The sequence below is a fragment of the Seriola lalandi genome, unplaced genomic scaffold, assembly GCF_002814215.2.
Source record: "Seriola lalandi dorsalis isolate HSWRI2012SDOR001 ecotype SW California unplaced genomic scaffold, Sedor1 jcf7180002054572, whole genome shotgun sequence".
Lineage (NCBI taxonomy): Eukaryota > Metazoa > Chordata > Actinopteri > Carangiformes > Carangidae > Seriola > Seriola lalandi.
This window is the reverse complement of record NW_019525125.1, coordinates 250,148-268,619: the sequence shown is the minus strand read 5'-3', so window position 1 is coordinate 268,619 and position 18,472 is coordinate 250,148. Positions and strand designations below refer to the sequence as shown.

At 40.6% G+C, this 18,472-nt stretch overlaps 1 protein-coding gene across 2 annotated transcripts in view; it reads left to right on the top strand.

Annotated features, from left to right (window-relative positions):
• Window positions 1–18,472, top strand: part of znrf3 (zinc and ring finger 3) — a 75,080-nt gene that overhangs the window by 47,633 nt on the left and 8,975 nt on the right. The window contains exons 3-6 of one of the 2 annotated variants that reach the window (XM_023417164.2): window positions 7,581–7,655; window positions 9,959–10,090; window positions 11,586–11,693; window positions 13,860–14,027. In XM_023417164.2, coding sequence (XP_023272932.1) covers window positions 7,581–7,655; window positions 9,959–10,090; window positions 11,586–11,693; window positions 13,860–14,027 — 483 coding nt within the window. Of the gene's footprint in view, window positions 1–7,580; window positions 7,656–9,958; window positions 10,091–11,582; window positions 11,694–13,859; window positions 14,028–18,472 lie in introns of both variants that reach the window. The other variant, XM_023417162.2, reaches the window with a different exon arrangement.

The window sequence follows — 18,472 nt, the reverse complement described above, 5'->3', positions numbered from 1 at the left end:
AAACACACACACACACGTATATTGATAGCACAATTCACTTGTATAATTCTGGTTATGCAATGGTGGGTGAATGGCCACCCCACAATGTGCACTGAGGCAGAGACAGAGATGGAGGGTGGGGGAGGGGGGGGGGGGGGGTTAGTGGTTACTGGATGGGAAAGATGAGGTGAGGAAGAGGAAAGGAACACTCAGTGAAGGGGAAATGAAGAAAAGACGGAGAGATGGTAGGTAGCTTTAAGAACTGAGATAGTAATAGCCGTGCCGTTGCAGAGAACCTCAGGCTTCTGCTGTGACGTGTAGAGCTCTGTTCCTCCACAGCTGACATTACCACCTTTTCACACCAATCCAGAAGATGGCCTCTTGGTGAAACACATCTCTGACAGGAAATGGATTCAACGGTTGTGTTTTGCCTCAGGTTTGTTCCACAGCTCTGTCTCCCATGTGGGACTGGGAGACAGAGTGGAAAGAAGAGACATCACCCATGGGAACTGATTTTTCTTTTTCTTTTTCCCCCCTCAGGGATGGTGACACAGTCGGACAGATAGTTGTTACATACTGTATCAGTGTCCGTGTGCGTATGTGGTCACGTACATGACGTATGGCACATAGGCATGGCCGGGGATCAGTGTACCTGGTGTTTGTCTGAGAGTGAAGTCGTTACATCCGCCCCAGATCTCCATGTATGAGACAATGTGAGCCTGTGAACGCACCACCACCACCACAGCTCTTTTTCCATCTGATTACCGCGAGTTTGAGCATCAATACTAAAACAAAATGTATTTCCATTTAATATTTGTCTTTTGTCCAGAGGTTTATCATTTAGACCCTTGGCTCACACTTTGTGCACTGTGTTCATTCATGACGTGGTGCAAGGACCTTGATATTCATTCAATTTCTTTCCATTTCTTTTGGAGAAAAAAGGAAAGTAAACGTGAATTGAAATGCATGATTGTCACTGTAATAAGAGTGCTGGAATATTCATGTAGATAGATTAGTTTTGAGCAGCAGCAAAGTACACCGGAGAAAAGAGCCCTTTTTCTGTGGCGATATTGTGGATCCAGAGAAGAACAGAAAAGATAAAAAAGTCTTTTCAGTTTGTTGCCGTTTTTCTCACTTTTTAGCCTCATTTTGCTCAAAGGTTTTTGGGTTTTTACATCTTAAACATTTGTTTTAGTCTCAGCTGTTTCCAGCCACAACACAATCTGTCATCATGTACCGGCCGACAGAGTTAGAAACTAGCTCATGAAGAGTACCAGTAGCAGGTAAAGAGCCAGATATGTTTTTCTCAGGGGTTGGTGTAGTGTTGCCATCTGCCCGGGTTTTCTCTTTTTTTTGAGCGACTGTCCCGGAGAAATTGATATTCTTTCCCGAGATACAAATTGTCCTGATTTTGGTGAGGATGCAAGTCTAATTCAGAATTTTATAGTTTCAAATAAGACCTCATTTGTTTCCGTCTACTGCTGTTCAGTTTTCCTCCTGGTTGTGTCTAATCCTGTGTCTGTAAACGTATGAAGACGGGTACAACAGCCGGTGACACCAAGAGTCACCTGTGGGGCAGCCGGAGCTGGACCCAGTTGTGTGTCCCAAATCTTCACAAGTTGAAGGTGGCAACACTTTGGCAGAGACCAAACCAGAGCTAAAAGAGTGAATATTGAACTTATATTATTCAGATGGAATGAATTGAAATGAATGATAATGTTACTGATTCTGCTGGATGTGTAAATACATTGTAACATATCTGTCAGCATGTTCCCCTCTTGTGGCCAGAAGTGTATTCATGCGGCTTTAAGCTTCAGATGACCAACTCGGTTGACTAATCTGACGTCTTAAACTGATCTGAGATCAGCGCCGAGACACGATAAACAGGTTCGCGTCCATTTCCTGACCCGACGTCTTATCTGCAAGTCTGATATTAATGGCAGTCAGTGAGCTCACTGAGTGCTTCAAGTGATTCTTTCCCCTGCGTGTTTACGTTGAGTAAACTGCCCGTTTACACGAAGGCGGTGAGATGGAGAGGAGCTCGAGGAGGCTCGCCGGGACCCCTCTCCGCCGCCGGTGTGACACACAAGTGGATTTTTTTATGTGCTTCGCAAAACATTTTTCATGCAGCTCGAGAAACAGTTCCTCAGACGTCCTGGGACGCCCGTTAAAAAAAAAAAAAAAGTGCTGCAGCTGGGGGTTTTTGACAGCATTCAAATGAATATCAAACAGGGAGAGTTCAAAAGTTTGGGAAGGTGGAGGGAGAAACTGAACAATGACTTGTTTAAAACTCTGAGGAACTACACAGTCACCTCTTTTTAATCTGTAATGTAGGAGTGAAATTTCATGGCCATGAGTCTAAACCTTAAATATGAGTGTAAGGGGATTCATGAAACTAAGTTATTGGCAGGATTAAGCTCGCAGAGGTTATTTGAGTTCACACTGTGCCCTTGTAAACGGTTACAGGATAGTATTTATGTGCCTGTGGGAACAGGGAAGTTCTTATTTTGCGTGTTGTCGTGACACAGCAGATAACAAATCCAGCACGACCAGAGCGTCAAACCAGTTGATTACATGTCACACGGCCAACATGAACATGTCAGGTATCTGTAAACTGAATAACATGTTGTGACAGATTAGCAGTTTGTCAGCGAAGTGTTAACATCAAACGGCAGGTAGCCCGGGAAGCCATTGAGTAATGCGCTCGATGAACGGGGAGGGAGGAAATGATTAAATCCCGTTGTAATGAAAACGTCAAGATCGCACGGATGATTGCACGTGCAAAGGTGCTTTATTCACAGGAAGAAACGTAGTATTCTCTTCCGTCTCGGCGCTGCGCAGGCGTCCAATCAGATGACGCGCAGCCACGTTGAAAACTTAGATTTCATTTTAGTTGAATGTAAATAATGTTTTGGAGCACATGCCTCCTCTGAAGGGGGGGGGGCAACCACATATAAGGAAATCAATGGGAGAAAACTATGCCTTTATCTTTTAATAAACTGTAAAGCCAGGAGGCAACATGAAATTACAGCATAATGGCAGTGGAGAGTCTTCTGAAGACTTAATTGCCTTAATTATAGCAGTGCAGGGAGAGAGAGAGAGAAGCATGTAGAGGAGGAGGAAGAAAGAGAAAGGAGGGAACCAGAGGAGGAGAAAGTAGGAGAGAAAGAGGGAACGATGTGATAGGTGATGCATGTTTATGCGGCCAGATGTTGCAGGTGTAATCCATGTGTGTGTCTGTTTGCACGTGAGCACATAGCTGTCTGTTGTACATAAATATCTGCACATATTTACACATGCATTGTTTGGCAGCCGTGTGTGTGTGTGTGGGGATATGAGAATCCTCAGTGTATGTATATGATGGAGTGAGCGTTTCGCTGAGAAAAAGTCTCTTTCCAGACGAGTGAAAAATTTCTCTCCCTCAGATCTTACAAGCTGGCAGGCTTACTTAGGGATGCTAAACATAGCTTTCATTTTCCTCTGTGTCTAGACTGGCTTCTCAGTACTTTCTGCTGCGGTTTTTTGTTCGCTCAGGGAAGATTGTACCCTAATTCTCATGCCACCGAGCCAGCGGGAAGTTTGTTTAGCCAGCAGTATTGTGAAGTACCTGTAAAACTCCCCCCTCCCCCTTTTTTTTGAGCATGGATGACTGATCAAGTGCTCACGTCTGGGACCACAGATCATGTTTTCAACTTTGAGAAGAATATTAGCAGTGCTCTTTTTGTTGCCTCTTCCCTATTTGTCCGCTCCTGCAGTTTATCTCTTACTTTCACTTTTTCTTAAAGATTGAAACTGGATTTATTGTCAGAGGAAAGTTGCATAAAGTTCAGATCTTATGAACGTGGATGAGTAGTGGTTTTGTAGGAGTTGTTGATTGATTGTCTTATTCCTATTTATATACAGTGGTGGGAGAAGTCCTCAGATCCTGCATAAAAGTCCTGCAAGTATCAAATGTGAACATACTTATTCTGCTTAAAAGTGAGTGATAAGTTATTCTAAATGACATTATAAGATGTAACTGATGCAATAATCCACATGTAGTATTCCACTGGTATGTATATGGTCAAGTTGTAGTTTTATCTACTAACCATACAGTTTGGTAGCTCAGTCCAGTGTTTCCCTAACCCGGGGGTCAGCCGCCTTCAAAGGGTCACGAGTTAATGAGATGATTCATGAAAACGCTGAGAACTCTTTGCTTATTAGTGAAATATTTGATTTAGGATCTAAAAATGTTATTTAAATGAAACCATCTGAAAAGTTTAGAGGGGAAATGTCTCTTTGGTGGAATCACTGATCCGAAACATGAAAGGGGCCCTCCCCTGACTCTGACACTTGTTTTTGTGTAAGGGGCCAAAAAGGTTGAGAATCACTGGTTTACCGATGGATAATTATCTTTTTCTTTTCATTTGAAAAGTAACTACTAACTGTAGCTTCATAAATGCAGTGGAGTCAAAAGAGAAAAATGGCAATACTCAAAGAATAGGTACTTTAAAGGAACAGTGAATTTGGATCAGTTTCTGAGTTGATGCCTTATCGCAACACAAAGCATTGATCCTTTAAATATCTTCAAATTAATTGATAACATCGGCGTGTCTTAAACTCATCTGTGATGATGAACGAGAAGATCAGAATGTCATCTTGCCTCGATGTCACCTTGATGAGCTTAACATACGGACCTTGAAACTCCCGTTCGGCCGCAATGACACTTGTATGAATGAAAGCATGCGTTTCCCAGCGTTTTTCGTCTTTCTGAGCAGTTTGCAGCAGAGGACCGAACTCTGTCTCAAATTTCTTTCACAATATCTCCTTAAAGAGGAACTCTGCCACTTGAAATTCTATAGCCAGTTTGACTCAGTCAAGTATTTCCTCACTGAAGGGTTTGGTTTTTTAGCAACATGACAAAGTCCTGAGAGAGAGAGAGAGAGAGAGAGAAAAAAATTGTCATAAAGCAAGAAATATGTATCCTTCCTTTGGTGTCCGAGGTTGTAGTCTTTTATGGGCTTGGGAAGGAGATGTGTCATGGTTTTTAAGACAGCCCGTTTGCCTGTGGGTGCATTTTTGTTGTCGTCAGGCAAGTCCCTGCACTGCAGCGTGGGCCTGCCCGAGTGGAGATTCTTTAGGAGGAAGATCTCTTTCTTCTCAAAGCGTCTTACCAAGAGCTATTAATTATTAACTGGGAGAGCTAACATCAAAGGAGCAGACTTGTGCTGAATTAAATGGGGGCTGGAGCCTGGCAGTGTGGAGCTGAGAGAAAACTGGGTGAGAGGGAAAAGCTGAGCGAGATTTCGCTCTGCTCGCTTTTGAACTTTCCAAGTACAAAAGTGAGGAGAGAGGGAGAAAGGAGCGACGTTGGTTTATGTAAAGGAGGCAGGACGAAAGAGGGAAAGTTGGAAGAGCTCGTATTTATAGCGCGACTCCGTTTTGAATGTTTTCAGTGTTTTGATAAGGCTTTCATTCACTCTGTTTGCAGGGTTAATTAGTCTTTAATGAGCTATGAAAAGCCAGATTCATAAAGATCTTGTCTGTGGGAAATCTAATTGAGATGTAGCTGGTAGACCTAAGAGTCGCGATGTGTTTCCATTTTCCTGCTGCTGATTTACACTCACAGTTGAATGTGCTACATATGCCACCTCTTTCATATCAAAGGCCTTTCGCGACTTTGCTTCTGTTTTCCCTCCTGCTGCAACTTGCCCCACCACAGGTACCTGCAGTGAAGAAGACCCACACTGGCCCACACATGTGTTGTAAAAATTACATATCTTCTAGATTTAGTGTGATTATTGACTCTGTTATTTACTCTGGAGAACACAAATACCTCTGCTTCTCTGTCTTGCTTCGGCAGAGGAATGTCATGTTTATTGAGTAGACAAATGTTGGTATAGTTGAATCCAGACTGACTTTAGCTACACATGCTTACTTCTTAGAGAGCTATAGGTAATCATTAACCTCTTTCTAAGACTCATAACACGCACAGGAAGTAGGGAAAGAATGCCAGGAACCCTACGGAAAAGGAAATCTCACCTAATGTCACAATTCCAGTTACACAATATGTCACTGGATGCCACAGTATTCATCAGCTACACGAGACATGAGGTTTAAAGCGGCAGGAAACAAACTGAGCTGCAAACTTTTTTACAACATACTTCAAAATAAACCTCCAAGCTTATTAAATACACCAGATTTTTTATTGATAACGATTTCGACTGACTTCTTCAAAGGTGAATATTACAAACATTTGCTACTTTATGTGATGATAAATTGAACAGGTTTGGGTTTTGGTCTGTCGGTCGGTCCTGGACAACAAAGCCTGAATACGCAGAAAAACACAGGGAATGGAGATTCTTTCATACAAGGAGTCGCTGAAGGGTTTGAAGAGTGCGGAAATGACTTTATGTGTTACAGCTTTGTCAGTCTCAGATCTCAGACGTCACTCTCTAAACACCACTGACGAAGGGATATTGTTTAGAGGACGGTGTCCGTCGCTGAGGTCCAACAGTTTTTTTAATGTGTCCCCTGTCTGTGTGTACTATGCTGCACAGAGGGATGACAACACAAACTTTTCCTTTCCTTATTGTTGAGTGTTGTTACCTCAGAAATCAACATGCTGTGTTGCGAGAGGAGCAAATTCTTTTGCACAAATACCTCCTCTCCCCAATCTCCTCCCTCTGTCCTGTGTGAAGTTCCTGCAGACTGGAGCGGTGACACTCTCCAGCCACTCGGCAGCAGAGTCACAGCACTGTACACTGTCACTTTGATCTTCCCCCCCCCCCCCTTCCCTCCAGTAATGAAGAGAGCTGGCGGACCCAAGGGCACTTGATAATACCAGGATATGATCCCAGCAGCGCTCTTTTAGATCATGTAGTGCAGACATCAAAACGTTGTCTAAATAGGGCACCGTTGAATCGAGTGGGGTGAGAATGGGTTGTAGGGGAAAGCAGGAGTTAAGATAAAGGAACTTTTTTTTTTTTTTTCCCTGACGAGAGGAAGCCAATTTGGATTCTGCGAAGAGATACTTGGGGTTCTGCAGATCCAAGCATTTCCTTTATCTTTTGCCTTTAGCAGAAGTCTTCAAAAGACCTCTCTGCTGCGACTTTCTCTACTCTCAGATGAAAGACGCTCACATTTTTAGCAGTTGGAAATCCTTGATAACTTTATTCAACTTTCCCTGAGCGTGCACGGCACATTGCGATTCCAATTCAGCCTGGTGCTGTGCACAGTTTTTTGCCGTCACGTGGAGCTGTGCAAGCGTTACTCCTTGTTTCGGTGTCTGACAGACTGTATTGGCTTAATGTGGTGCGGATTCACTTCAAAGTAATGGAGAGCGAGAGACCGCATGTGCATCCTAACAAATGTTATCAGTGGCTTGTTTACTTCTCGCCTGTTGGTTTTCTCTCCCTTCCCTTTCTTACTTGCACTTCCCACATGACGTGTGTGGGCAGAGAACTCCCTCTAGTGGCCTGAATTTGAATCTGAAAACTTCAAATCTTGGTAAGGTTGTGACAAACTGCAGTTTGACAGTGTGATCGGACATCCTCTGGCCCTATTTCTCCTTTTTTCCCGACCTTTTCCTAATCATTTCTTTGCGTTTCCTGTGTTTGCAGGCAAAGCGAGCGGTGCAGCGTGGAGCCACAGCCGTCATCTTCGACGTGTCAGAGAATCCAGATGCCATCGACCAGGTTTGTACACACACCTAAAATTACCCGGGTGTTCGCCCTCTCTACGACACTGAAATGGTCTTAATCTGCTTCGGTCTGTGTGTGAAAGACGCTTCGCTTTTCACTTCTGAATAAAGCTCAGCAGCATGCCCTGCCCTTCTGACTGGCAGTGTGTGTGTGTGTGCTGTTTGTACAGACAATGATCTTTCTATCTTTAGTTCTGTTCAAAAGCATGTGGATCAGCCTTGCTCATTCAACCATCCTGGGCCTTTGAGCTCTCTAACTTGTGTTTGGAGGAGCGCGCTGCACTGTGAGAGGTCTGAAAATGGATATCCAGGTTCAGCTTTCACTAGACCATGACCAAAACTCTGTTGAGCTCATAATTGCACAGGTAGCGCACATTACCTCATCCCCTTAGACTATGGATGTGTTTTTGAGTGCTACAGTGAGAACAAAGTGTATTCCTCATCACACACACATCCACACACTCGCATTCCTGCCTCTGACTCCTGTGTGTTTTCTGTTCAGAGGTAAAATACACGAGTTGCTCCTCTGAGCGCCTTTTGTCGCAAGAATTCTCCTGTGGTATTCATCCTCGCCACGCCAGGCCTGGACTTGCAGGTTTTTTTTTTTCTTCCCTCCTGGCCTCTTCTTCTCTGCCGCTGGGTCGTAAAGCGCGTAGCTGAGAGATAAAAGGGATTGCGCAGAGACCACATGAAAGGCAGCACTGGGCGGCTGTGTTAAATTCCCCCGAGAGGCTTTTCCAGTCAGAGCGGCCCGATCAGCAGAGACAGGACCCACAAGGCCGAGGGGCAGGGAGGGAGGAGCTTAGGGAGAATTAAGGTCCTGGGGGCCAAAATTAGGAGAGATTTAATGTACTTGACCTCCTTTTAATGTGAGGCCAAGTGCAGCAAGTGGCTCTGACACTTTTTTTTTTCTTGTTAAGGGAAAAGTTCATTTGTGATTAAACAAGTGTTGTTTTTTTTTCTTTCCTCCCACTTTCTGCTTGCATTTATTGGTATACTTTTTATTGGTGTATTGTTTATCAGAGGCCGAGCTAGAGTCTCAGTGGAGTCATTTCTCAGAGCGGGAGCAGCACACCAGAATCAAGCAAGGAGATCAAAGGTTTCAGCGTCTATACTTTCAAACCAGAACATACAGTATTTCACTGGGGAACATGACGACAGCAGAAGAAATAGAAATGCGAGTATCCTCGGTATTTCCCTTGGGCTTTTCAAATTACAGATTCCGACCAGCAGACGAGAGGGGAGAACGGAGAGGGAGAGGAGGAGTAAAGGAGTGTGTGTCAACTGACTCGAAAGCCAGAACATGCTATTCATTGACTATTTCCTCCCTCTGCTCCCTCTGGCAAACTGTGACCACACTTTCCATGTCTTGAGACTACAGGTCATTCTCCCCCCAGTTGGTAGAAGAAGAGTTTAAATGCTTTTGGCTTTTTTTTTCTTTTTACATTCAGTTCACAGCCATTAGGGTCAGTAGCTGCTAAACTTTGTGCCTTAACTACAGTGTCTGCTTGTGAGACCTCGCCACACATTACATGCGTCAGTCAGTTGTGAATGAGAAAAATCCAATGCACTGTCGGTCCTGTGTTTAATAAAAAGCTTTAATATTGACACAGCTGACACACGTGCGTCAGTCTTTGACATCATGGTGACGGCTTTTACGAAAAATGTTTGTGGCGGCTATGCGATATTAAAGATCTATATTACATTTTTCTCTGTAGTTTGCATTTGTTGGAGCATTCGAATCCAAAAAGCACATATATTTTCACAAATTGTGTCTTGAGTGCGGTGATGAATTACAAGATTTTTTTTTTTTTTTACATTCGAGCAGATGAATGTGTGCGTGAGTTACTCTGACTTTAGAGAGGTTTTAGAAAACAGTTCATGAACGCTGTTTCAGCCTCATCTTTAGATTCTGGTGAAAATACTGAAAGTTTTCATATTGAAACATATTGAAAGCCAATGCTTAGAGACAACTTAAATATAAAACTGTCAGTGTCAGGATCAGTTTTCAAAATTCATACCAGTAGAATCCTAATACGTTATGGTCAAAAATCATTCCCTGGTGCAGTGGTACCCAACCTCAGAGGATAAACCTGAGCAGTTGTGACGATTGGAAGGAAAAGAAACAATGAAAAAATATAGTTCTGTTATATAGTTAAGACATTATACAGCTGTTAACTTAATGTGTAAAATTAGTGTTGAGACCCTTTTAATGGAAGGCCATTATTGCCCAGACTAATGAGTTTGATTTTGTTGTATATTGTGTTTGATGCATTTTCCTCTGTCTCATCTTCGCAGCTCAACCAGGTGGCCGAGGATCCTCTGAAGCGGCCGGTGGTTTACGTGAAGGGCAACGATGCTGTGAAGCTGATGAACATCGTCAACAAGCAGAAAGTGGCTCGTGCTCGGATACAACACAGACCACCAAGGGTAAGAGCTCTCGCCAAAACCCAAAAACCACTCCTGATTAGTTGATGCGCATGTGTGTGTGTGTGTGTGTGTGTGTGTGTGTGTGTGTGTGTGCGTGTGTGTGTGCGTGTGAAGCGACTCTAAAGCAGATGTGAGGAACATGTTTGTGAAGCCCATGCACCAAACAGTGCTGAGGAGTTTTAGATGTGAAGACAAACGAAAATTCCAGCTGTGAAATCTGACCCTTTCCCTTTCTTCTGTGCTCTCCGCTGCCCCGAGGCCGAGGACTGTTTCGCGGCACCATGAGAGATTAATATCGGCCATTCAAAGAGCTGTTTGTTTGCTGAGAATATTCGATAAGAGACCAACACACTTTGAGGTCAAATAACTTGACATAATGAAAGCCCCATGAGAAAGGAGCAACTGATAAGAGAAAAGTTTCTGACAGAGAATTAAACATCCTGACCTTTTCTCACAGTTTCAGACACGAGTGCTGAATTTAATGGAAAATATCCAAGCTTGGACAAAGCTGAATTCTCATGCTGCATCACTTTCTCAAGAAAAAGAGATGTTGAAATCTGGAAATGTGCTGTAGAGCTGCAACTACTGATCCTTATCAATGAATCGTTTAGTGTGTGATGTGTCACAAAGTAGTGAAAAAGATTCTCATCACAAATTCCCAGAACTGAAAGTGATGAATGAACTTTTTTTTTTTTTTTTTTTGTCCAGGTATAGTTTCTAATCTTCTACCCCTTTCTATGATGTCATAGAGTGTTATATAGTGAATTGATGTCTGTTGATTGTTATTTTCTCTTTTATGTGGGTTGCGGCCATTTGCCTGATTAAGGTCTGGCACCAGACTGTTGGCAAATACATTGTTGATTGCTAGTTAGGCAATATGCAGGATTTTTTAATTGCTACTTCGGATCCATTCTTCGTGCTCCTACGCACCTGCCTCACTAAACAGATGTGCAAAGTGTTCTTCTGTTTTGTTTTGTCTCACTAACACTCCAAAACCCCAAAGACAATGAGTTTTTATCGACATGAAACTGAGGAAAAGAAGTAAATCCTCACAGTTGAGAAAGTAGGTCCATGTAATGTTCAGCGTGTTCGCTTGAAGAATGACTGAAATTAATTTTGTCTTGATTTATTTGATTAATCGTTTCAGCTCTACTCAGAATTGTTTCATTAGTGTAAGATATGTGGCAGTTGCCTGAATAAACTACTGACGGTCATAAATGGACACAATGAGAAGAAAATGAATTAAAATCAGTCCTGTGTCTAATTTAGAACACATCAAACTATGTGTGAAGGTCAGAATTTTCTTTTTATTAGCATAAAGTGGAGGAAATGACTAACACCACTGAGGACTGAGGTCTGCAGAGCAGAATTATAATCAATCAGTCTGTGAATTGAAATAAAAAAGACCCTTTTAACGACCTTTTTCCTTTATCAGCTGCATGTGAAAATTATTTTAACAAATGTGTGTTTCTCTTGCGCTCTTTTTCCGCAGCAGCCCACGGAATATTTCGACATGGGCATCTTCCTGGCGTTCTTCGTGGTGGTGTCGCTGGTTTGCCTCATTCTGCTCATCAAGATCAAACTCAAGCAACGGAGAAGCCAGGTTAGTGTCTGAACACACGCCCGTCATCAGCAGGAGTGTGGAGAACCAGCAACTTGGAAAAACTTTATTTATTGTCCCGCTTTGAGTCACATAGGACCAAACTCAGTGCGTCACCTCTTGCACAAAAACAAACTCAAACACACAGCTTTGTTTTTCCAGTCGACACGGCCTCACTGGGAGTTGCAGCCGTCGAGTCAGGCGACAGTAGCTCTGCAGCTGATTGATTCCTCTCGTGTGTTGACAAAAAGCTCTCAGTGGAGGCTTACGTCGGGCGCTTGAATCAGGATTAGCATTTAATTAACACTGATGAGAGGTTTTCGGCTGGAGCCAAACGCACAGAGATGTCATGACAGAGCAGAAAACCTGTAGCGGCGTCCGTTAATACAGGTGTAATCCTGCCAGTAAGTGTGTGTGTGTGTGTGTGTGTGTGTGTGTGTGTGTGTGTGTGTGTGTGTGTGTGTGTGTGTTGACTGTACACATTGTGTGCAGTGTGTGGGTGTATAATAGGTGTGTGTCAGCAGCGGATGACTTGGTCGTGACTTCCTTTTGGTGGTTAATTAAGAGAACAGCTCACACCAGGGGCAGATTTGTCACATTGAAAAACCTCTTCCTTCCTGAAATGTGAAAAATTAATGAACTCCTTGTGGAATGAATATTGTTCATACAGTTTTAACATTTTGTTTTATCCAATTTAAAAGGCCCCATATTTTCCACTTTTTCTGTGTTTTATTTGGCATTTTGATATCCATGAGAATATATATTTGTGGTTTTAAGTACCTAAAACCCTCTCCGTGTAGTTCAACATCTCCTCTCTCACTCTTGTCTCTGGGGCTCTAGTAAGAACAAAGCATTTTGTGTCTGCCACTGAGATTCTCTTCTGATTGGCTGACTATTTTCTGAGTGTTGCACAGCGAGGCCAACCACTGTTGCCTAGTAAAATTAAAGGATTTATAAATTGGTTTACAATTAGGTAATTAATTCAGCTGTTAACGCTTTATAAATCATAAAGAATTAAAAACAAGTTCTAACACAGTTTTCATGCATTGATGCAGGCTCACTATCTGGCAAGAATAACTTAATGCTTCATAATAATTTTGCTTGCTGATGACTAATATTAATCATTAATTATAACTGGTAAAAGGGAGCCTTATTGTAAAGTGAAAATCCCTGTGTTATGGAAGGGTGACGGGGCTGAGATCAAACCAGCGTCCTGTGTGCATTTCTCTGTGGCGTGAGCGTCTTGATACTTTAACAGTATTTATACAGCACCTAGACCTGCTCTGTAATCAAACAAGACATGGAAGTCTCACTTTCTCCCATATGGGACCTTTAACTGTAAACAGTGGACAAATGTTCCAAACATCATCTCAGAGAAGCCGATCGTATTACTTTTGGGGTTTAGTGAAGGATTCCTCAATCTTGTGTGTCTTGTGTCTGCCCACACAAGAGTACAGCTAATTACATACTGAAAATACTGGTTTTAAAGTTTGTTTCATGTTTGTCAACCCTGTGATGAGATTGACTTTCATGCCAAAGTTCATTGCTCCCTTGCTGACCAGGATATCCACATGTCCTTAAAAAGTCTACAATTATCTAGCTGTGAGGCAACATAAAGGAAGAAACACCCTCCAGAGACCCTGGTTTAGTTGAGCCTGAGCATAAATAACTCCTGCCTTTTACACAAGTGATGCGCTCACATTTCAGACGGGGACTACTATAAATCACAAAGGCAGCCACACATGTGCGTCATTAAGTTTAATCCCAATAAGTAGTTCTGTATGTGTCAACTATTTTTTAATAAGTAACATTTTTAGGGCAGCACGAAGCAAATTAGAGATGAAAAGAGGCCAGAGAATTAGAGCCAGACAGAGTTGCTAATGCAGTCAAACATTGCAAAATCATGTACTGTGTCAAAGGGAAAAGGCTCAAAACATGACAACATCGACACTGTCACATTAACATCAGGAAAGAGGAACACAGTTCAAACATAAACGCTTGCCAACACTGATGCACACACGCAGTTTTGTCATTTTCATGTCTTATTTTGGCTTTAATATTTTGTTTTACTTTCATGTCAAATTCTACAGAGCTTCACACGGGTCTTTTATAATCTCAAATGTTGATATTCCCACTGACGCTGTCCCCGACCTTCCTCCCCCAACACAGAGCTCAATGAACAGAATGGCCATCCAGGCTCTGGAAAAGATGGAGACGCGCAAGTTCAAGGCCAAAGGAAAGGGCCAGCGCGAGAGCAGCTGTGGAGCCTCTGATTCACTGAGCAGCAGCTCCACCTCCGACTGCGCCATCTGTCTGGAGAAGTACATCGATGGGGAGGTAAGAAAAGACGCCCACCTCTGCTTGAATTAATCACTTCATCTGCCTGGCTTTATACGATGGGCAGCTTCAAATCTAAACAGTACGACTACATTAAGCTGATATTCAGGCACATGTATAGTAGATTAAAATCAACTTTTTTTTGTCAGTTCATATGCATTGGTAGCTAATGCATAAAACTGACAGAGAGTTTGTCTGTAATTCTTGATACCTCGACTAAGTGACATACACAGGCTCAAAAATAGGTGTCATTGATATAATTAACCATAATCAATCGGCCTCATTGTGATTTTATAAGAAAAAAAGCAATGTTTTGGCATTTCTAGCCAGGCAATGATTTGAAATATAAATTATTATTTTATAAAAACACATTTGCATCTCAAATACCTTGTTGTTTAGTAATTTATTGTTGTTTAATATTTATTGGCGTAATCAGCAGTTTACCATAAGCATTTTCTGCACCATGTTTGCCACAAGAAGGTTTCATTCACTGTAAACTGTGGTGAGCAGCGTCTTCTCTCAGCAGGAAGGACCATTTTTTGATATGTGGAGATAAAGTCCTATCAAAATCTGTTTAAAATTGAGCTGCTCCTATTCTATTCCATTCCATTCTATTTTATTCTATACTTTTAATGAAAATTTGTAAAAAAACAAAAAATCTAATTCTTGTAAAAATGATACAAATGCATGACAGAATGGAAAAGAGTAACAAAACCATCTGCATCTACAGTACCATGCATGTGTAAGTGGACCATGTGGGAGTCAAACCTCTTGACTCCAGCGGTGTTAGTGTAGTCATCTATCCACTGAGCTTGTTTTTTCACTACATATTCTGCAGACATGAAACATAATGCAGTTACGTGGACAATAGAATGGAAGTTCCCCTGATGTGCTTGGGGACCGCAGGTCTGCAATCTTCGCTGACGTTTTTTCCGGCGCCTTTTTAGATGTTTAGCTCAGTCTTTCAGAGCACCTGGAGAGATAACGGTACCCAGAGTGCTCTGGGTTGTGATTATGCTTCCTGTTTTCCCACTGTGGCCTTCTTTAAATTTTTAAAAAGGAGTCTTCGTCAAAACATGTGTCCTAATATTTGACTTTGAGGGTTTACTGTAACAGCATTGCTCATCCTCATTCATGGATCCTGAAGGGACAAACCCTGGTGCCCAGTGGGACTTAGCTGGTGTGTGTGTGTTTTTTTTGTGGTAATGTGTCTCTTCGGTAAGGAGGAGAAGAAAACACAACAAAGCATGGCGCCAGGATTGCACAGAGGAAGTGGCGATATAAAAGGCTGAATGGCATCAAAGCGGTTTTTGAGCAGTGAACCAAGCAACAAAAGCTTGGGTGGAAAAGAGCCCAAAGATGAGTCACATTAAGCCACAGAGTAAAGTATTTATGGCAGTGAAAGAGCTCTCACTGGAGAAGAATATTAGAATTCATATTCATAGTGCTCCTGCTTTTGTGTTTTGGAATTCCTCCATCTGAATGCAAAGTGTTGCATTCTTTTCATATCAATCCTCCAGAGTAAAAGCCTGTTGTTTGTTTTGTTCCAGAAAGCGGTGACATTGAGCATCAAAGTCGGATTTGTACTGTGGTGTGGCATCTGGTGAAGTGTTTTGTTTGTGGCATGATGTGAAGTTGGCTCCTCGGTGTTAAAAACTTGATTAGACTCACAACCATCACCACGGCTGACAGTTGTGTGTTGCTTTGCTGCCACCTTCTGGACATTCAACCACACATTTAATCACACTCTGAAACATTTTACCCTGTTGCAGTTTGTCAAAAGCGGCAACTTTGTATCTTAGGGAGTTGCAAAGGCATAGGTTTGGTCTAAACATTGGTAGGGACGCAACAAGCCAGCCATCCCTCCATAACAATGGGGTTGGCTTTTTAATGCCATCAACCAAATGGTTTAATAACATATCAGATCTGAATTTAAATTCAGGAAAGCCCATGCGCAAATGTGACATATGTACATGTGTTGAATTTCCATATATGAAATATATAGTAAAGTAAGGCATAAAAAGTCATAGTATAGTAAGGCATTAGAGTCGACAATTAACCTAATGTGCATGACTTTGTCTGGGTACTTCAGCTTCCTCCCGCAGTTCAGAGTCCACACTGACACAGGGAGAACATGCAAACTCCAAATAGAAAGGCCAGAGGCCCAGGATTTGAACCCAGAACCTTCTCACTGTGAGACAGTTCTAACCACTGAATCATGTCATAATGTAATAAGGCATAAAAAGTCATATATATAATCATACTCATATACATAGTTTAGTTAAAAATGCCAAAAAACAACGTAGTATAGTATGGCATAAAATTTACAATAAACGTCATAGTATAGTATGGCATAAAACGTCAAAAAAACATCATAGTTTATTAAGGCATAAAAAGTCATAAAAACAACATAATATGCTAAAGCATAGAACAACAGCGTATAGTAAGTGTTAAAAATGCCAAAAAATGATATAGTATAGTAAGGCATAAAATTGACAAAAAACGTCATAGTATAGTATGGCATAAAACGTCAAAAAAACATCATGGTTTATTAAGGCATAAAAACAACATAGTATGCTAAGGCATAGAACAACGGAATATATTTAGTCATAAAAATGCCAAAAAACAACATAGTGTATTATGGCATAAAATTGACTAAAAACGTCATAGTATAGTATGGCATAAAACGTCAAAAAAACCATGGTTTATTAAGGCATAAAAAGTCATAAAAACAACATAGTATATTATGGCATAAAATTGACAAAAAAACGTCATAGTTTATTATGGCATAAAAAGTAATAAAAACAACATAATATGCTAAAGCATAGAACAACAGCGTATAGTAAGTGTTAAAAATGCCAAAAAAACAACATAATATAGTAAGGCATAAAATTGACAAAAAACGTCATAGTATAGTATGGCATAAAACGTCAAAAAAACATCATAGTTTATTAAGGCATAAAACGTCATAAAAACAACATAGTATGCTAAGGCATAGAACAACAGAGTATAGTAAGTCATAAAAATGCCAAAAAACAACATAGTATATTATGGCATAAAATTGACGAAAAACGTCATAGTATAGTATGGCATAAAACGTCAAAAAAACATCATAGTTTATTAAGGCATAAAAAGTCATAAAAACAACATAGTATGCTAAGGCATAGAACAACAGAGTATAGTAAGTCATAAAAATGCCAAAAAACAACATAATGTATTATGGCATAAAATTGACGAAAAACGTCATAGTATAGTATGGCATAAAACGTCAAAAAAACATCATAGTTTATTAAGGCATAAAAAGTCATAAAAACAACATAATATGCTAAAGCATAGAACAACAGCGTATAGTAAGTGTTAAAAATGCCAAAAAATGATATAGTATAGTAAGGCATAAAATTGACAAAAAACGTCATAGTATAGTATGGCATAAAACGTCAAAAAAACATCATGGTTTATTAAGGCATAAAAACAACATAGTATGCTAAGGCATAGAACAACGGAATATATTTAGTCATAAAAATGCCAAAAAACAACATAGTGTATTATGGCATAAAATTGACAAAAAAACGTCATAGTTTATTAAGGCATAAAAAGTCATAAAAACAACATAATATGCTAAAGCATAGAACAACAGAGTATATTTAGTCATAAAAATGTCAAAAAACAACATAGTATATAGTATGTCATAAAATTGATGAAAAACGTCATAGTATAGTATGGCATAAAACGTCAAAAAAACATCATAGTTTATTAAGGCATAAAACGTCATAAAAACAACATAGTATGCTAAGGCATAGAACAACAGAGTATAGTAAGTCATAAAAATGCCAAAAAACAACATAGTGTATTGTGGCATAAAACGTCAAAAAAACATCATAGTTTATTAAGCGGAAAAAGTCATAAAAACAACATAGTATGCTAAGGCATAGAACAACAGAGTATAGTAAGTCATAAAAATGCCAAAAAACAACATAGTATAGTATGGCATAAAATTGACGAGAAACGTCATAGTATAGTATGGCATAAGACGTCAAAAAAACCTCATAGTTTATTAAGCATAAAAAGTCATAAAAACAACATAGTATGCTAAGGCATAGAACAACAGAGTATAGTAAGTCATAAAAATGCCAAAAAACAACATAGTATAGTATGGCATAAAATTGACGAGAAACGTCATAGTATAGTATGGCATAAAACGTCAAAAAAACCTCATAGTTTATTAAGGCATAAAACGTCATAAAAACAACATAGCATGCTAAGGCATAGAACAACAGAGTATAGTAAGTCATAAAAATGCCAAAAAACAACATAGTATAGTATGGCATAAAACTTAAAAAAAACATAGTATGCTAAGGCATAGAACAGCAGAGTATAGTAAGTGTTAAAAATGCCAAAAAACAACATAATATAGTAAGGCATAAAATTGACAAAAAACGTCATAG